General features: G+C 34.5%; 1 protein-coding gene across 1 annotated transcript in view; it reads left to right on the top strand.

The window, feature by feature from the left end:
• Positions 1-17,755, top strand: part of LOC123662263 (homeobox protein homothorax) — a 196,947-nt gene that overhangs the window by 166,380 nt on the left and 12,812 nt on the right. Inside the window, exon 8 of the mRNA XM_045597130.1 lies at positions 16,838-16,914. Coding sequence (XP_045453086.1) covers positions 16,838-16,914 — 77 coding nt within the window. The remainder of the gene's footprint in view (positions 1-16,837; positions 16,915-17,755) is intronic.

The raw sequence follows: 17,755 nt of genomic DNA, 5'->3' as shown, positions 1-17,755 counted from the left end.
TTGACATGATTACAAACACTGTATATTCGACGTTGCAGAGCATGTATAGCTGCGAATGGGGGGCATTTCGAGCATTTGGTGTAGTTTTTACAGTGTTTGTAATCATGTCAAAGAATAATAATAACTGATGACAGTATGACTTGTTTTTTTTTTTAATACCTTGTTCTAATTTACAAGTTAGGCCAAGATCACTCTGTAACAGTAGTAATTTTTTATTTTTATTTTAAGTCTTTTTCAATTAAAATTGCCATAATTTTTTTTATTAATGGGATGGCAAATCGTTTTAAAATCTGTGTTTAGTAGGAATATTTTAAAATGAATAGGCACTGACAGTGTAGTTACTTTTTTTACAAAAATCATAAGTATTAACACAACTAAATTTTAAAATGTATTTTAATGAAAATCTTCCTTTCTTCAATTAAAATTGGACATCTTTCTGTTAAACAAAAGGATCTGCTATTGTGATACCATTTTGAAGTCGGTATTTAGTAGGCATATTTTTAAATGAATGGGCACTGACAGCTTAGTACATTTTTTTTACAAAAATCGCTCTTGAATTAGCATGATATGTTAAAAATTTGGGTTTAAAGTAGAGTAAAACCAATTTTTTTCTTCAAAAGCCTTAAATTTACATTAAAAACATGTTATTTAACGATAGCTCCAGTGTTCAGCAGTAATTACCAGTAATCAAAATGAAAAAATAATGGTATTTGTTAAAACTACAACCAAATTTGTAACAAAGGATACAAATATCGTAAAAAAATAAAAAATAAAAATATTTCCGGAACCTTTGGGTAAAAATGGATAAAATTGTAATATGTTATAGTAAATTACCTGGTTTATCGAATCCTTAACGGTGGACCACTATTTACGCCACACCCTGTATATTCTTATATGCGTATGTTTGTCACTAAACTCCACCTAAACGGCTGAACCGATTTGGTTAAAATTTTGTACATATGTGTGGTATACTAATCTATCTGATAATTGTATCTACTGTTTTAGAAGTACTTAATATAACGTGGGTAGTTGAAAAAATAGTCAATTACACACGCATTATTAGGGATCACTCAAAACGTACTCGTCGGATTTTGATCAAATTTAAATGGAACCATGTGATAAGAAATTGTAAAAAAAAAATGAGGTAACACAAAAAAAACCCGTCAAATTGAGAAGCTACTCTTTTATCCATTGAATTTGGTTAAAAATAGAATTTCTGTTCACTAAAGTTAAGGGTAATTTGTTTTAATTAGTTTAAAAATTAATAGATAATAAATCTTGTTATTAATAAACGATAAACTTAATTATCAAAGTAACATAAATTTAATCAGTACATTTAATAATAATTGCATCTCTGTCATTTTGTTAAGGCGGTAATAGATCAATGAAAGAAAGAGATATAAGAAGGACAGAGCAACTAGTGGTAACTTAAATTCCGTGATCAGCAAAATGTGTCTTATAGCAGTCACCGAGGACCAAGCTAATCGTTCCTGTCAATCGTGTATGTCGAGATGGTAATGAAAGTACTTTTATACTTCTTTTGATTTCAAGTCAAATCTATCGAGAATCAAAATTCATTTCGCTAATTTCCCGCTCGCCTCTGACATCGCTTTTCGTATTTTTAATCTACCGTAAAACTCTCTGAAAGTAAAGCGAATTTCATGTCTTCGATTTTTTGCTTGTCACATTCATTTAACTCTTATACAATGACGTCTGACGGCACTATTTCCTTTTAACGTTTTCCACCTAAAATCTGAATAGTGCATATTCGGGTAGCTTACAAGCGAGATACGCTCTATTTTAAACCTTAAACACAGTTTGTGTAATGTAGGTTTTTGTTTTTTTTTTTCCATTATCGATAGGCGATTGACAGGCCTGTCGCCGGTTTTTTGTCTGCTCCGGTTTATTTTCTGGTCTAGTCTAGGTGATTAGTCAGCACGTGTCTGAACGTTGTCGAATTTGACGTCTTTTTCGTTAAGGTTCCGTTACACAGAACCCTTCATTTGACAGCGTCAATTAAAAGTTTTGCGAGACGACACTGTGATAGATTTATATAAGAAATAATACTTCACACGCATCGGATGACTTATAAAGAAGAACTATGTTATGCAAGTTGGATATTATCTAAAAACATTGCTTTTAATTTCATTAATAAAATACCGCATGATAAAGCATTTCAAAGCACATAGCGCAGTATACTCACTTAGGTCCCAAACATAATGTTACCGTTGCCACTAAAATGGCCATTAAAATTATAATATCAATTACCGATGCATTAACAATTCACATCAGATGTCAGACGTTGCAGAAACGGGAGTCGAGAGCGGGATGGCGTTATGGAGCTCGGTAGGGTGCGAGGGGGAGGGGTGGCAAGGCAGCCGCCGTCGGAGAGCTGTCAAAATGTCAAATTTCAGAACGTTGCTCGGCGCAACTTCAAACGTGCCCTTACCGCTGGCATGCACTGCGCTACCTACCTCTAATATAGTTATGGCTGCCTGGTACTCCGTGTTAATATTCATGCATCTCATCCGGCTTCTAGACACCGAGCCATTTTCGTGAAAGCCTCTCCCGTTACGCCACTATGAATATGAATGAATGAATTCCCCGTTCGTTTCTTGGATTAAAGTTTTCACATGCATTCTGCATCATCAGCGCGTAATGTAGCAAGTGATAGTTTTATATGGAACTCGTTTCTGATCACTTTGCCGTTGGTCTTTCAGAGTCAACTATCTACTCTCTTAATATTTTTTACGGTTCTCTCTTTTTTAAACTTTCTAAACCTTAACTAAAAAATTAAATATGTAAGAAACCTTAAAAATGAAATTTTTGTATCCAAAATTATTGTTATTTTTTTTCATTTTCTCTAACAAAGTATTCGCCAAAAATGTAATCGAGAAATTAAATTTCATGTCTATTTCCTCAAAACAGGAGATTTTCTATTTCATCGTTTAAAACGTACACTGCCAACAGTCGCTGTCTGTCTCCCTCTTGACGTGAAGGATATTGGAATGGACCGAAAATGAGAAGCAAAAGAAACGCTGACGTTTCAATATGCACTCATCTGCACCGCACGAGGCCGCGAGTTAATTAATATCATGCCCGAGCCTCCCCCGGTGAAAAAATACCCTAAAACGTCCACGTTGATTTGAAAATTGTCTATACCGCTATCAATGAACGGCGGGTGACATCGAAAGCACTCAGTCTTAATAATATCGTTTCTTACCTTCCGACCCGAGTAACAAGCTCGCACTCGACTCGTGCTATTTATGAACGTCAATCACAACTGTCAAGAGTGACAGTAGTCAAATCCCGGCCGGTAATGACGGGAAAGGACGCTCCCAATTTGAAAAACACACGTTCGAAAAAGCGCGCGTGCTCGATTTGGCGATTAGTGTTTTTGAAAATGGAATCGTGGATCGTGTCGCCTTCGGGTGTATCCGCCTCCAAGATGGCGGCTCTAATCGAGCGCCGTTCCGTTCCGTTCGCGGGGAAAGGAACCCAATGATATACAATTTTATTAAAGCGATGTGTTATTACCGAGTTGAACCTATAATTACGTGCGAACATAGCGCGTGGGAAGATTAGAAAAAACATCTCTGGACGGCTCGTGCTTTGTAATTGGGGTGTTTTGAGTTACGACCATTCATGATTTTGATTTGATTATAGCAATTTGAGTTCGCAAATAAAAAATAAACAATTTATTTTTCCCTTATTAGGGAATCGTGTTCGAGCGTTCTAAACGTTTGTTTAGGCTAATTTTTAAGTTTTAGGTAATTGGGTAGGTTATATTTCAGTCGTTTTTGAGTTTCCTTTGGGATAGATAATTCGAATTTCGAATTCAAATCTGCAATAACCGTAGAGTGTTGAGTATCTATCATTCACCCGGCCAGCATTCGCTCGACCTGATTTATTGAGTGTCGGTCGCTCGGACAGACGCCGCTTGGTTCAGAGGTCGGTCCCTGATCAGACGCTTTCTTGTATTGAGATGTATATATTCCACTCGTATATTATCAAAGTAGTTTTCCAATATTTCATCTGGTAATCGATAAATTACAGAATCAATCCCTCCAGCTTAAAGTCGAGCGGTTTTCTAAGAATTGTTGGTTTGTAAATTATGCTGTTTAAATCGAAAACGATTTACTTAGAAACAAAACAATGACAAACCCTTTAATAACAGTTCATTCTCATTAGTCTTGTCCAATTTATTGTTTATTTTATAATTTTTTTACCGTTATAATGTATTCAATTCTCAAATAATAATTGTGTTTGCTCGCAAACGAAAAAAAAAAACGACTTCAATTACATCGACAAGTAATAAAACGTAGATCGACGAAAAAATAGTCAAGCAACTACGCGTTATCAAAGATTACTAAAAAAGTAGTTATCAGATCTCGATAAAATTTATATGTGACCATATGATAAACATCAGCTTTCGATTAAATTAAAAATCATCAAAATCGGTACGCCCAGTAAAAAGTTATTACGGATTTTCAAGAGTTTCCCTCGATTTCTCTGGGGTCCCATCATGAGATCCTGGTTTCCTTATCACGGTACCAAACTAGGGATATCCCCTTTCCAACAAAAAAAGAATTATCAAAATCGGTACATCCAGTAAAAAGTTATGCGGTATAATACAACGTAGGTCGACGAAAAAAGCGTCAAGTAAAAACGTATTATTAGATATAACTCGAAAAGTAGTTGTTAGATCTCAAATAAATTTAAATGGGACCAATTGGCACACACCACCTTTCGATTAAAACAAAATTTGTCGAAATCGGTCTACCCGGTCAAAAGTTCTGATGTAACATACATAAAAAAAAAAAAAAAAATACAGTCGAATTGAGAACCTCCTCCTTTTTTGAAAGTCGGTTAAAAATATATTTTTTTTCACTTAGATTAGAGACTTTAAAGAATTTCACGTATTATTTTTGCTTATACACGCCTGTCAGTAAGTCTAAACGTTAATTAGATGTCAAGTCATGACTATGAAATCAATTCGTCCCTGGTATTCAAGCTAGGTGTCATGGAACAAGACAGGAGCCCCGCCAAACTTGTGTCAACGGAGTCCGAAGGCGGGCGCTCCGCCCTCGCACGCGACCTGCCGCCCAAGGCAAAGGTCGTGTAGCAATTGTCAGGGAAGCGAACTAAGCTTGTAGGACAGGACCAATCTTGTTTGTATTTAAGTATTAACAGATGAGGTCTTACAACAGATGACAACTACCAATTAAATTATTTATATGCGTGTAATGATATTCGATATGTAACTTGTAATTACGAAGCATAAAAATTAGTAATTAACGAAATAAAAATTATGTTAATCGACGTTATAAAACGATACATTTTAATACGTGTAATCGTTTTAAATTGACTGTTAATATCAAAAAGCATAGTAGTCAGATATTAAAATTATAGCAGTAAAAGGCAAAGCTGTGAATACCGACCGGCTCGGTACATAAATTAAGCGCGGGCTTGATTAGCGCCGCGAGGAAATAAATAATAATCGATTCATTCGACTCTGAATCGAACCGAAAATAAACGTTGGTCTGTGCGCCGCGTGTGGCCGAGAGTAAATATTGACGGTCAGCTGTCACTCTGATCTGTTAACGGGTTTATTTTTAATTGTTATTATTTACGTTTAAAAATATATTCAATTATATTATTCAACTTTAAATTATGATGACCATTAACAACAATATTATGTCATATAAATTTTCAATGACAAAATTCACTTATTATATTGAAAAAAGTTATGGAAGTATACAGTCTCTAATATTTACTTCAAAACAATAAATCACGGAATACTAAAACAAAACACCTAAATCAACGTAATGATATTCCTAAAACAACTGCGATCGTGTATAATCTGCGTTATCAAGGGCCGCCGAGCAGCGGGACGAGGCTTCGCATAAACAGCCGTTATCGCGTGACAAATTCCGCATCTAGCAGATATCGACGCGCGGTAAATCATCGCCGGTCTGTGAGCGCCTTTATGTCTCGCGTGAGTTATCGTCGCAGCGACGCGCTGTATCATTCCTGTGATTCTGCTTGTGTACTCTTTTGCGTTTTAAAACGAAGTGTTAAATATATTTCATCTATGATTACAAGCGTCTTGAAAGTTTGTAACATCGATTATTTATTATGGGAGTCAGGGTGTAGTGGAAATCGAAGAGATAAATCTAGTGACCTTGTAATTTAAGAATAATCTTAATGTACATCCGCCAACTCGCAGTAAAGCAGCTTGGTGAATTAATCTAAGACCCTTCTACATGGAGAAAGAGACCTATGCCCAGCAGTGGGATTTTACAGCCTGAATCATTGATTGTAATCGTAATTAATTAAATTACAATGTAGGTAACAACTATTTTTTATATCTTGTAACATACACTCACGGTTGTCTGTTCCTATGGTAAGCAACTTAGTGCTAATTTTCTAGCTTACAGCCGACTGTTATAGCTATATATATTTATATATTTTTGGACATATATACATATAAATAATAAATGTATAAATACAATTATTACATCCAGACTCAGTCGGGAATTAAACCGGCGGAACAGAAAACAGTGTCACTACAATGCGCGCCAACGGGCTAGTCATCCCTATCAAAACTGTTTGTTTTTTTCTCTTTGTGGGTCACTGTGCCTCGGAGAGGACGCGAATCTGTCAATCAAATTGTTATCACAGACACATGATAACGATCATTACTCATAGTAGGGAATATATCCGCCAACCCGCAGTAGAGAAGACCTTCTCCACGCAGAAAAACGGACATGCCGAGCAGTGGGATGTTACATGCTGAATCCTTGGTTAATCAATAATCAATATTTTGTATTTTTTTTCAATCTCTATAATTAGTGCGTATAAATTAGCAATTAAATTATTTTTATTATATAATATTAAAATAAAATAGAGTAAGTACCTACAATGAAAGTGTTACGCAATAAATCCGCTCGTCACCGTGTAACAGAGCGGTGACACGGACACAATGCAAGCGTCGGTTCCGCGCGGTTATTTATTGCTGCGTATGAAAACAGCCTTACTCTATCGAACAGTGTCATATTAATCGAATTTTATTCTAGGTTTTTAATGTATAGAAATATTTTGAAAAAAGATATACAAATCTGTTGCTAACCTTTTGTTTAAGCTATGATCATTGTAATCAGTAACGTATGTTTTGTATGCATAAATAATTAAGTAAATAACAAATAAAATACGAAATCCTAAGTTGACGTTGTAAGATTTATATAGTGTGACATATTTCTTTTTTGTTGAATTTAGTCGCTTGTTTTTGAGAGGAGATATAATCTCGTACAAGATTACGTATACCATCTTATCAGTAATGTTTAGCAATTACAATGCTTCCAATGTTCAATGTCTCGAAAATAAAAAAAGAGTAATGAATGAACAAAAAAAAAAAACCTATATACCTAATGTTTGTAAACCATTCGCAAAAAACGAATTAAATTTTCTTTTACAGTTTATCCTTTCTATATTTATTTATTTTTATAAAGGTACTTCAACGACTTATTCGTTGTTAACAATACAGGGTGCAAAATTTCAGAATAACAGTTTATGGTGATCTTGTCATTAATAAGCTTTATTAGATGTGTGGCTACGACATTAAATAATATAGCCAAACCCTCTCTTCCCGTGGGTGTCGTAAGAGGCGACTAAGGGATAACACAGTTCCACTACCACCTTGAAACTTATGAGGCCGACTGATGGCGGGATAACCATCCAACTGCTGACTTTGAAATATACAGGCCGAAGACCAGCTGCAGCGTCCCGCCTGCCCAGCGTGGTGACTATGGGCAGAGCACATGAGTTCACGCCATTTTTGGCGCGAACTTGTGGAGCCCTACGTCTAGTAGTGGACTGCAATAGGCTGAAATGATGATGTCACTAATAGAAGTACATAGCACTTACAAAAAAGAACTTTGTTCTATCGTTACAAACAATAAACAAGAGCAACAAATAAATATCAAAAATTAAAGAAACAGTAAAATTATATTTCATAATAAATAAAAGTAAAATATATTTACATTTATAAATTAAAACGATTTAATTTTATTTTCTATATACTATTTCTTCTGTAACCGGTTATAACTGCTTTGAACCAGATCTTATTTAGTTTTTCTAACGCAAAAAATGTAATACATAAGGCGATATATAATCCATTGTCAATTTGCGTATCCCGCTACGTAGCTGTTGACGTGAACACAATACCTGTTCTGTGTCGGTTTTTCAGTCGCCGAGCTTATTTATTACTCGAGCCGCATGCAAAACGGCTAAATTGAACCGTAGGGCTGCTACCGTGGATGTTTCACGTCGTTCGCTTTCAGTTATATTTCACTTAAAGCTTGTGGAATAATGGAAGATATAACTGATTTTTTTAAAGTTCCCGTTTAGATTTCAGCATTTAAAGATTTTATTTATTTTTGTAGTATTTTTTTTACGTATTAATGAAACATCAAAGACGGAATATACGAGTTTTAAACAGAATTCATCTGCAGCCCTGAGATTCATTCAGCATCCAATAGGACCTCATGTGTACCGTCTTTTTTACCTCACTTTATCTTATTTCGCTTCATTTTATTTCATTTCGCCAACCGTTTGTGCGGACCGCGTGCGCCGGCGCAGGTGCACGGCGCCTTTGATGTGTATTGATATGCAAAGTTTTATAAGTGAATACATATTCAACGACTTTTTGTATGCAATGTATGATTTTGTATAACGATACGTTTTGTTTGTTTTTGTATTTCCGATATTTTTAAAATTAAATTTTAAATTTGTACATTATCGTTTATTTCTAGTGTCAGCAACGGATAGTTTAGGAATAGATCTAACGTTAGAAGATACACGTAGAGTGTCTGAAGCTCAACAGTGATTGAAATTAGCGTCTCTCGTGACAATGGTCATTGTAACCTCTCGTCACACAGTCCCAATGCCATCAAAGCGACAGCGCCGAGGAGTTGCGAACTATCTCATTTCCTAGCCCAGTTGTGCTTCCGAGCGGCCGTCAGCGCGTCCGGCTCCCAGATTAGTATCACATTTGACGTCTCTCCCGTTGTCTCTGCGGCTTTATTCACGTTTACCGTTCGATTATACCGTTCAATGAAAATGAAACACACGAGTTCACGTTATTTTTGGCGTAAACTTATGGAGGCCTATGTCCAGCAGTGGACTGTATAGGCTGTAATGATGATGTAATGATGATAATGATGATACCGTTCAATGTGAAAACTCCACAAATTTTTCGTCGATATCGACAAACAAATATATCCTGTCAGACAGTAAAAAGTGTAACGTTTCCGATGTCTAAAGTGCGGACGTTGTCCATTACGGATTTGCATAATTTAACCCCTGTTCCGCGGTCGTTGTTTCATGAATTCTTTATCCGCCCTCGTCGCCAAAATGTAGCCGATATTGGCAGCTGTGCTGAAATTATCTCGTCCTTTTTAGTGTCTTACTATTTTAAAAAAATACTGTTTTTTAGAATTTTTCGATAACAGTTCGATAGGGTTCTTTATATTATAAAAATATTTGTTACAAATGATAAGAGTATCAAAATATTATTCAAAATTGATCATAAATCTCAAAATAAAAATGTCGACGAAATATGAAAAGTTACTTATAAAAAAACAACAGAAAGCAATTCTCGCTTTGAACTAAAGGGAACATTTCGCACATAAACTTGGGTAGCATAAATAAACAAGGCGCTGGAAACGGTGAAATACAGCCGGCGGGTAATAGTGCCATCCATCCGGTCACATCTTCGATAGGGTTAGTACACCTCCACACCTTTATGCGTCCCTGGTGGGACATAACGGCCCCATAGTCGAGAGCCCCGGTTTTTTGACGTCTATTTGTGGTCGCCCTTCGCCCTTAACGACTTCTTCTGTCCCTAAGCGAATGAGGTGGTAAGATTTGAATTAAATTTCAAAATTACATGAGCAAAGCGCTGGTTAATTGAATTGCTCAAAATGATATATTCCCCGCTGATCTCGCAAAATTATTCCTAGACAAATTAATTCAATTTAGTTCCGACAAGACAATGCCTTTGCGTTACTGTGTACATCGCTGAAAGTATCTGTTTTAGTATGTACGATGTTATATTCGAATATGCAAAGTCATAAATTCTAAAATAATAAAAAGGTCATGTGTATTTCACTATTAGTTTTGCCATCTATGAAAGCTCGAAGCACGTATACAACGAGGTAAAGGCATGCATATTTCAGCTCAATCTGAGACGTCACGTCTTGAAAGAGAAAAATTTAATACATCAACTTGATACTTTTACACGTCGGAGTAAGAAACGGAAACTAGCCCCTTGTTTCAGTTTCACATCTTAAGAAATAAAAAAATAAGTACTGTGAGTAATTAATATAAATAAATTAAAGTCCGCGCTAAAAAATTATTCACATTTAAAGCATTATTTATTATTAATATCACGATTATGAATCAAAACATTTTGATCTATACTCGAAGATGTAATCGTGACTGCATTTTTATTAACATATAAATATAAATTAACATCGCGTCAGACCAAGTTTTTTATGACGTGCTTAAGTTACTTGTAGCCTCGAAAACTAAAAAAGGGATTTTTTATAATACCGCCAAAGTTTAAGGAAAAATTCAGTCGGAGCGTGTAGCGCCCCGCCGGGACGCGCACGATGATTCTTACGACATTCGAAAATCACCGAGGTCCTGAATATATTATTATTGTTATGGCAAGAGCTGGGAAATTGTGAAATACACGCACTCCGTCTGAATTATACCGCCACGCATATCATTAGGGAATTTCTGCTCCGCGGCACTGGATGAATTTTTCAACATACACTGAGATTATTTTATCGTGAAATACCGCTTTTCGGTCGTAGTTCAAACTGCAGATGTTGTAATATTTATACGTTAAAGTTTAAGAATTACGCCGTCATTAATAGTAAATGAAACGTACACTTAGTTTCGACCTTCCTAATACGTTCGACCGAATCCTCGCCTCACCCAAATATTTGAGAAATAAACGCGAGTAACTTATCGATAGTTCCAAGTGATAGCACACGATTTTTATCCTAACGAATTACCATATCCCCACCCACTATCCCATAGATTTAGGCGCCAACAAATGGATTGTTTCTCTTTCCACAGCAAAACAAAATTTATAGTTCGCTGGCGAATTTTTCGAACCTTTTTTACCGTAGGGGCTCATGCTTTTTTCACTCCCGATACCCGATTTATTGCTAACTTATGCCCGGTATAATCGTGATTTTAATGCAGTTGTGATTTATGAGGGTGGAAACTACAGGATTGCTTTTCGAAATTTGATATCTCAATAGAGTTTATGATGCCCTGGTGCAATGGCTGTCGAATCACAAATATTACCATTTCGTTTAAAAAAGTCATCTTCTCTATTTTGAATTTTTTTTTTTTTTTAGTAAACCATAAAAATATTTCTATATATTATTTGGTTAAAGATAGGAATTATTCTCGTATATGTCAATCGAGATTTAATCGTTATGGTTGTCAATTAATTTAAACTAAGTGAATTAGATTGGAATTCTTGGATAAGATTATCTCGTGTTTTTTACGCCCTCACGGTGCCCTATTCTAAAAGGTGGTCACGAGCCAAACGTTGCAAATTAAAAATAATTGACGAACGTCAGCAAAAACTCCGGGGTCCGTATAAATTTGACAAACACCGTTACCCGGCCGGCTCCGGTGAGTTTATTATTTTCCTGTTTTTATGTTCATCGTAATAGGGATCATAAATTTATGATAATGTTTTTTCGATTTTTCGATGCGACCCTGATGGAAAACATCGCACAAAAACTTATTGCACTAGCATCGGACGAAACAGTTTTTTTCGTCGCATAACCAACTTTCCCGATACATATTACGAAGTAATCATTTTAAATAACATTGAAATATAATCAAAACGTAGAATTATAATAAGAAAAATGTTAATAATAACAACGTTGGTAATGTATACAAAGCAAAATTGCTATCACGAACGAAATCGATCAAGCAATTTATAATTATTTCATCGCCGCCATCTTTCATGAGCCAAACACAGATCATAAACATCCTGGCGAAGTACCTATATCTTGCACTAATGCATTAGCCGTGTGTTTCGAACTCGATCAATTGAAATAATAAACAAGATCGGACCTCCTTGGCGCTAATTACAATACACCTATCACATTAAAGCGTATAAACTATTATTCGATTTTTAAACAATCAACTATTTTTTTTTTAATTAAAAAATATTGGTTTTAAAAATAGAATATTCTCAAACAAACGCAACACTGATTGAACGTACAGCCTAAACAAATGGATCATTAAGGTGTATGAACTGACCTTCTATTTTTAAATCAAAACATTTTACAAAAAAATACACGATTTAAAAATATAATACCAAACAACTGCTTTAACTCATGGGTGCTATGTGTGCGTAAACATTCCATTGTATGGATACAGTTGCATATGCGGACTAAAATAAAAAAAAAAAAACAAATCTTAATTTCAAAATGTCAGTTTTTACTTATTAAACGTAATAATTAAAAAAACTGATAAATGCTTGTTACTTACGAGCCATGATATGGTTAATTAAGAAGTCATCATAAAATTGAAAAATTTAACATTTTGAGATCTCGCAACTGGAAAACTACAAGTCTACTTATCATGAATCACTAAATAAGGATTAGAAGATAATCATATATCCACTATTGTATAATTTATATGAACTTGAAAAACAATAGAACCGCTATACAGCGAAAGAATACAATACAAATAATTTCTAGTAATCAGTTTAAAGTAGTGACATCAGAGTGACGTCACGCGGTGATGTAACTCTCTGTACTTAGTTCTCTGAATCTTGGTTCTAATTGTGACAAATGTTGGTTTCGCAAATAACTAACGAACAGTTAGTTAAAATTCAATGGAATTGAACGAGTTTAACACGGAGAGATCAAATGTATCGACTGAGATGTAGGGCAACATTAACGAACTGAAGATTTAGATTGTATGCATTCTATCTAACAGGAATCTAGGAACTGTAGAGTATTTGTTGTATGCTTTTCTAGACGTCTGAATTATCTGATGCTGTTATTGCATATTAGTGTCATGACGCGCCTTAGCATTCTTCAGTTTCTAGATTTACATAGTTAAGGAAAGTATGTTTTCCGGCAGTTTTAATTATAAAAATATTTGACTTAAAAACGACATTAATAAATTAAAACCGGTCATGACGTTATGACTTTAGCATATAAAGTTACATTTTTCTAAAAAAAGAAGTAAGAATTAAAAACACTTTTCGACAGATCAAAAGCAAGGAGATACTTCTTTTATCTACGGCTTCGCTCGCATTGATTTTTTTTAAATAAAAAGTATCCTATGCTAATTCTTATAACCTCTAAAAATATGTGTACAAAGTTTCAAGATGATCAGTTAAGTAGTTTTCACGTGAAAGCGTAATAACAAACTTAAATACACATTCATAAACAAGCCAAGTATAAAAAGTATTATTAGGGGAGGGATTATTTTATTTTCAATTTTAATAATTATGTATATTTTTTGTAAATCACTTGATCTTTACATATCCTATTTGATAACAATATCAAAAATTGTTGAAATCATTGATATTAGAAAATTATATCATCATGAGACGATTTCGTTAAATAAAACTCACTGTAATACCCTCCAGATGATGTTTATTCGCATCTTAAGCAATATTGTCAGTTTTATAGAGCGTAGGTTTAAAATAAACAGGCGAGATTATTGCTTTACGATGACATAAAACAGGACGGCGCGTAATTCGCCCCATAACATCCCCTCGAATGGGATTGCTGTCTTCCACGTGTAATTTTCACCATGAATGCATTATAGATGCCATGGCTGACGGCTTGTTTATTGGGAATGTAAAAAAAACATACATTTCTTTATATTTTTATACTCTCAATAAAATTGAAGGTCTTTCAGAAAGAATTATAATTTGTCTACAACTTTTGTCAACTGTTTCCTGTTTTTTTTTTTTGTTTTTTTTTTTTTGTGAACTGGTAATTATTGTAAGTGATGAATTGTAATCGTTCTAATTAACAATAAATAAATACATAAAATAAATATTTTTTGGAGTTTGTTTCTAATAAATGATATAAGGCTTATGGTATGAAAAAAAAAATCTAGTAAAATCGCATAAAACAGTAGATAATGACGTTTAGTGAGTGACGTTTTAAATTATTCGTTTAATGGCTTTTAGTTGTGTCAGTTTGACACATCATTTCGCCAATGTCACGTGGGAGGGAGAACACACGAAGGAGATTGTTTGGTGGTTGGGACGTTTTACAGTGATTCTTGCTTTTCTTGTAAGAAATATAAGTTAGATGGAGCTTAAGAAGTTTTACTACAGTCGCGTGGTCTAAAGCACGCTCGTTTTTTTCAATCATCACATTTTCAAGCAGTTATCTCCAGCCGAGTGTCCAAGTTGACATACACATTTTTTATGTCACGTGTTACTAATGTTATGTTCGATTGCATTGTTCGTGTAATAGATAAAGATATATGAAGCTACACGTCTGCGAGTGTTGTAATATTAATCCGCCATTTATTATCGCGGTGTCCGAATAAATCATAATAAAACCATGGCCGTGCGGGGACAATGGTGCGTTATGCGTAAGATACACTCGTAACGGCTGATGTATCAATTTCTTTGGGAAACCTGCCTTATCGGAGATATCTTGTGACTTTTTTTTTTGGTTTTTATTTATTACAATGAAAGAGTTATGTTCTTACAAATGCATCGACCACACCGGAGTGTTGTGAAAGTGGATAGCGTCCTCGCATCCGTTCTCTCTTTTATCTTATTCGGACAATTCGCAATACCGAAATATTTTTTTTAAGAATTTATGTAAACGAAAGTTTTACCTAAATCAGCATTAATACCAATTTAACAGAAGTATTAAGACTTTTGGACTTTATAAAAGATATTTGTATCGTTAAATAGTGTAGTCGATTTGGGAGTCTTTTCTTTTTGTAGTGTTAAAATTATATGGCTAAAAAATCCATAGGATGTCATTCGTTTTCAGTCAATGAAAATTGATTAATTTCTAAACTTAGCCCAGATATTCTGTCCACAATATACTAAATACAAATTAATGTATGGCCAAACAATTTGATAAATAAAAAAAAATATCACTATAATATATGGCCTATATCAATATATACGGCCAATCACTGAAATAATAGAATTATACTGTTGAATAACATACTGTAATTGAATTAATGTAAAAAATCCATTCCTTACGGCTCGAATTAAATTTTGGCGTGAGCCGGAAGCAGCCGGTATCGACCGGGGACTCGAACCTGTTAATAATTTACACATGCGCTACCTGTGGTTTTACCAGGGTTACATGAAATAGAGGAGGTCTCCCGGGGACACCCTCCGACTTGCACGGCAAAAACCAATGTCATTAGATACGTGCTACCCATGCCTCCGTTACACCTCAAATTTACTAACATTTTTCCTGTACTTAAATGAGAATTATGTACATCCTTTATTTTATATTAATATCTTACAAGGAAATAAAAAATAAAATGATTTTTAAATCAACTGAGCACAACACTAAATCATTGCTAGCTATTGTTTTGTTGTTTTAAAATTTATCCCCAATAGGGAAAGGCAAAGGACTATAATCCATACAGCCTTGCTAGCTATTGGATGTTGTTCTATTTTCAAAATTATCTATACGTAAGGTATAGATAATTTTTATTATTTTATTTTATTTTTTGTTTTTAAATTAATACTTTTAGTTCATTTTAACTGTTATAATGATAGCACTTCCGTTTTATCAGTGTTCTTGTCTCCTTCATTTCATCTTTAAATGTAGAAGTTTTCTCCTTTCCCTTCCAATGGTTCTCGTAAATCCATGTATAATCTACATTTGAGACCTAAGCTTACTTGTATAAAGCATTTGAATTATAATTTTTTTTCGCAAATAAATAGCGACGAAAATGGGATGATTACACCATAAATTATTAAAATAGCCATTATTTTAAAGGATAATAAACATCAAGAGCATTTTATTGCTGAACTGTTAAAGTTTTAACTTCTCAAAAGATATGGATATTAATGTCAAAATGATTTGTACAATCATGGCTGTATTTTTAAGCAACTGATCTTAGAGGAGGTATCATATGTTTACATTTTCTGACTTCACCACAAATCCTAAATATTCTTCTGATGTAGGGATATGTACGTAAGAGATATGTGAAAAATATATAATTATTTATTTTGTTAGCAGTTTGACGTGAGCTTTTGTTGAGGTTTACTTTCCGAAAATTTTGGTAGCTTCGAAGTAACAATAACATATCTTAGGAAAGTAATGTCTCTAAAGTTCAATTGAAGCCTTCAATATTGTATTTTTTTTTTAGCTGATGTTAGTTAGTTGTTAGTTGGTGAGTTCAGCCTATTGCAGTCCACTATTGGACATATGCCTCCCCAAGCTCGCTTCGAACATCCCGGTTTTCCGCAATCCTCATCCAGCCAACACCGGCAATCTTACGTAGATCATTGGTCCAGCGGACCGGAAATCGTCCCACACTGCGTTTGCCAAGACGCCGTCTCCACTCCAGGTCATGCCTGTTCTTAAATTAATAGTAAATAATATTTTAGTATAGCAATACTATGTTAGATACTAAATGAAATCTCGACAGCAAAAACATGATGTAACAGCATTAAACACCTAGAAAAAAGATATCCATGTTTAAATTCCCATACAAAGCAAGTGTATTGAATTAGCTCGGAGCAAATTCGATTTGTCTCATCTCTATTTTTCTGTTACAGCATCCGTACCCTTCGGAGGATCAGAAGAAACAGTTGGCGCAGGATACAGGGTTAACGATACTACAAGTAAATAATTGGTAAGTTACATTTCAATTAATTAATAAATAAGCATCTTTGACATACACACACGGTCGTCTGTTCCTAAGGTAAACAATGCTTTTGTTATTGCTAGCAGGCGACTGTTATAACTAATTTTTGTTTGATATATATACTAGAAGTAATAAATATATAAATACAAATATTACATACAGACTCAAGAGGGAATTGAACCCGCAAGCCCGCAACCTAAGGAGCAGAAAGCTCGACTGTGGAAGTGCCTCGACCTTACAGAAGATCACAGCTAAATAATAGTGTTTTCAAGCAGTATTGTGTTCCTGTTGGTGAGTTAGGTGACCAGAGCTCCTGGGGGGATTGGGGGTAAGAAACGCGCTTGCGATGTTCTGGTGCTGCACGCATCTATAAGCTACGGTAATCGTTTAACATCGGGTGAGCTGTACGGTTGTTTGCCGTCCTAGTTGTATTTAAAAAAAATTAGTTGGTGTGAGATTGAGAATTGGTCATAAAGTACCGCCGATTCCTATCGATATTTGATTAGGATGTTTGTATAAAGAAAATTATTTTAATTTAAACTGCAAAAGAGGATTAATGCATCTGCGGGCTCGGCTTGTAATAAACAGATATAATAATAGTCGTGATCATGGAGATCGTCAGTTTCGTTACGGTAATCCTAGTATAAATCAATAATATATAATAATCTAAAATAAATTTATAATAATTTATCCTTTCTTCAATTGGGTTGTCTGGAAGAAATGGCTAAATAAATAGCCATAAGTCCACCCATTGTACTTCAAGTCTGTAACTGTCTTTAAATGTGTTTATTATTGAAAATGTAATTGTGTTATACAAAAAAGTATTATT

The sequence above is a fragment of the Melitaea cinxia genome, chromosome 18 (assembly GCF_905220565.1).
Source record: "Melitaea cinxia chromosome 18, ilMelCinx1.1, whole genome shotgun sequence".
Lineage (NCBI taxonomy): Eukaryota > Metazoa > Arthropoda > Insecta > Lepidoptera > Nymphalidae > Melitaea > Melitaea cinxia.
The sequence above is the reverse complement of the archived record's forward strand: the minus strand, read 5'-3'. Positions and strand labels throughout refer to the sequence as shown.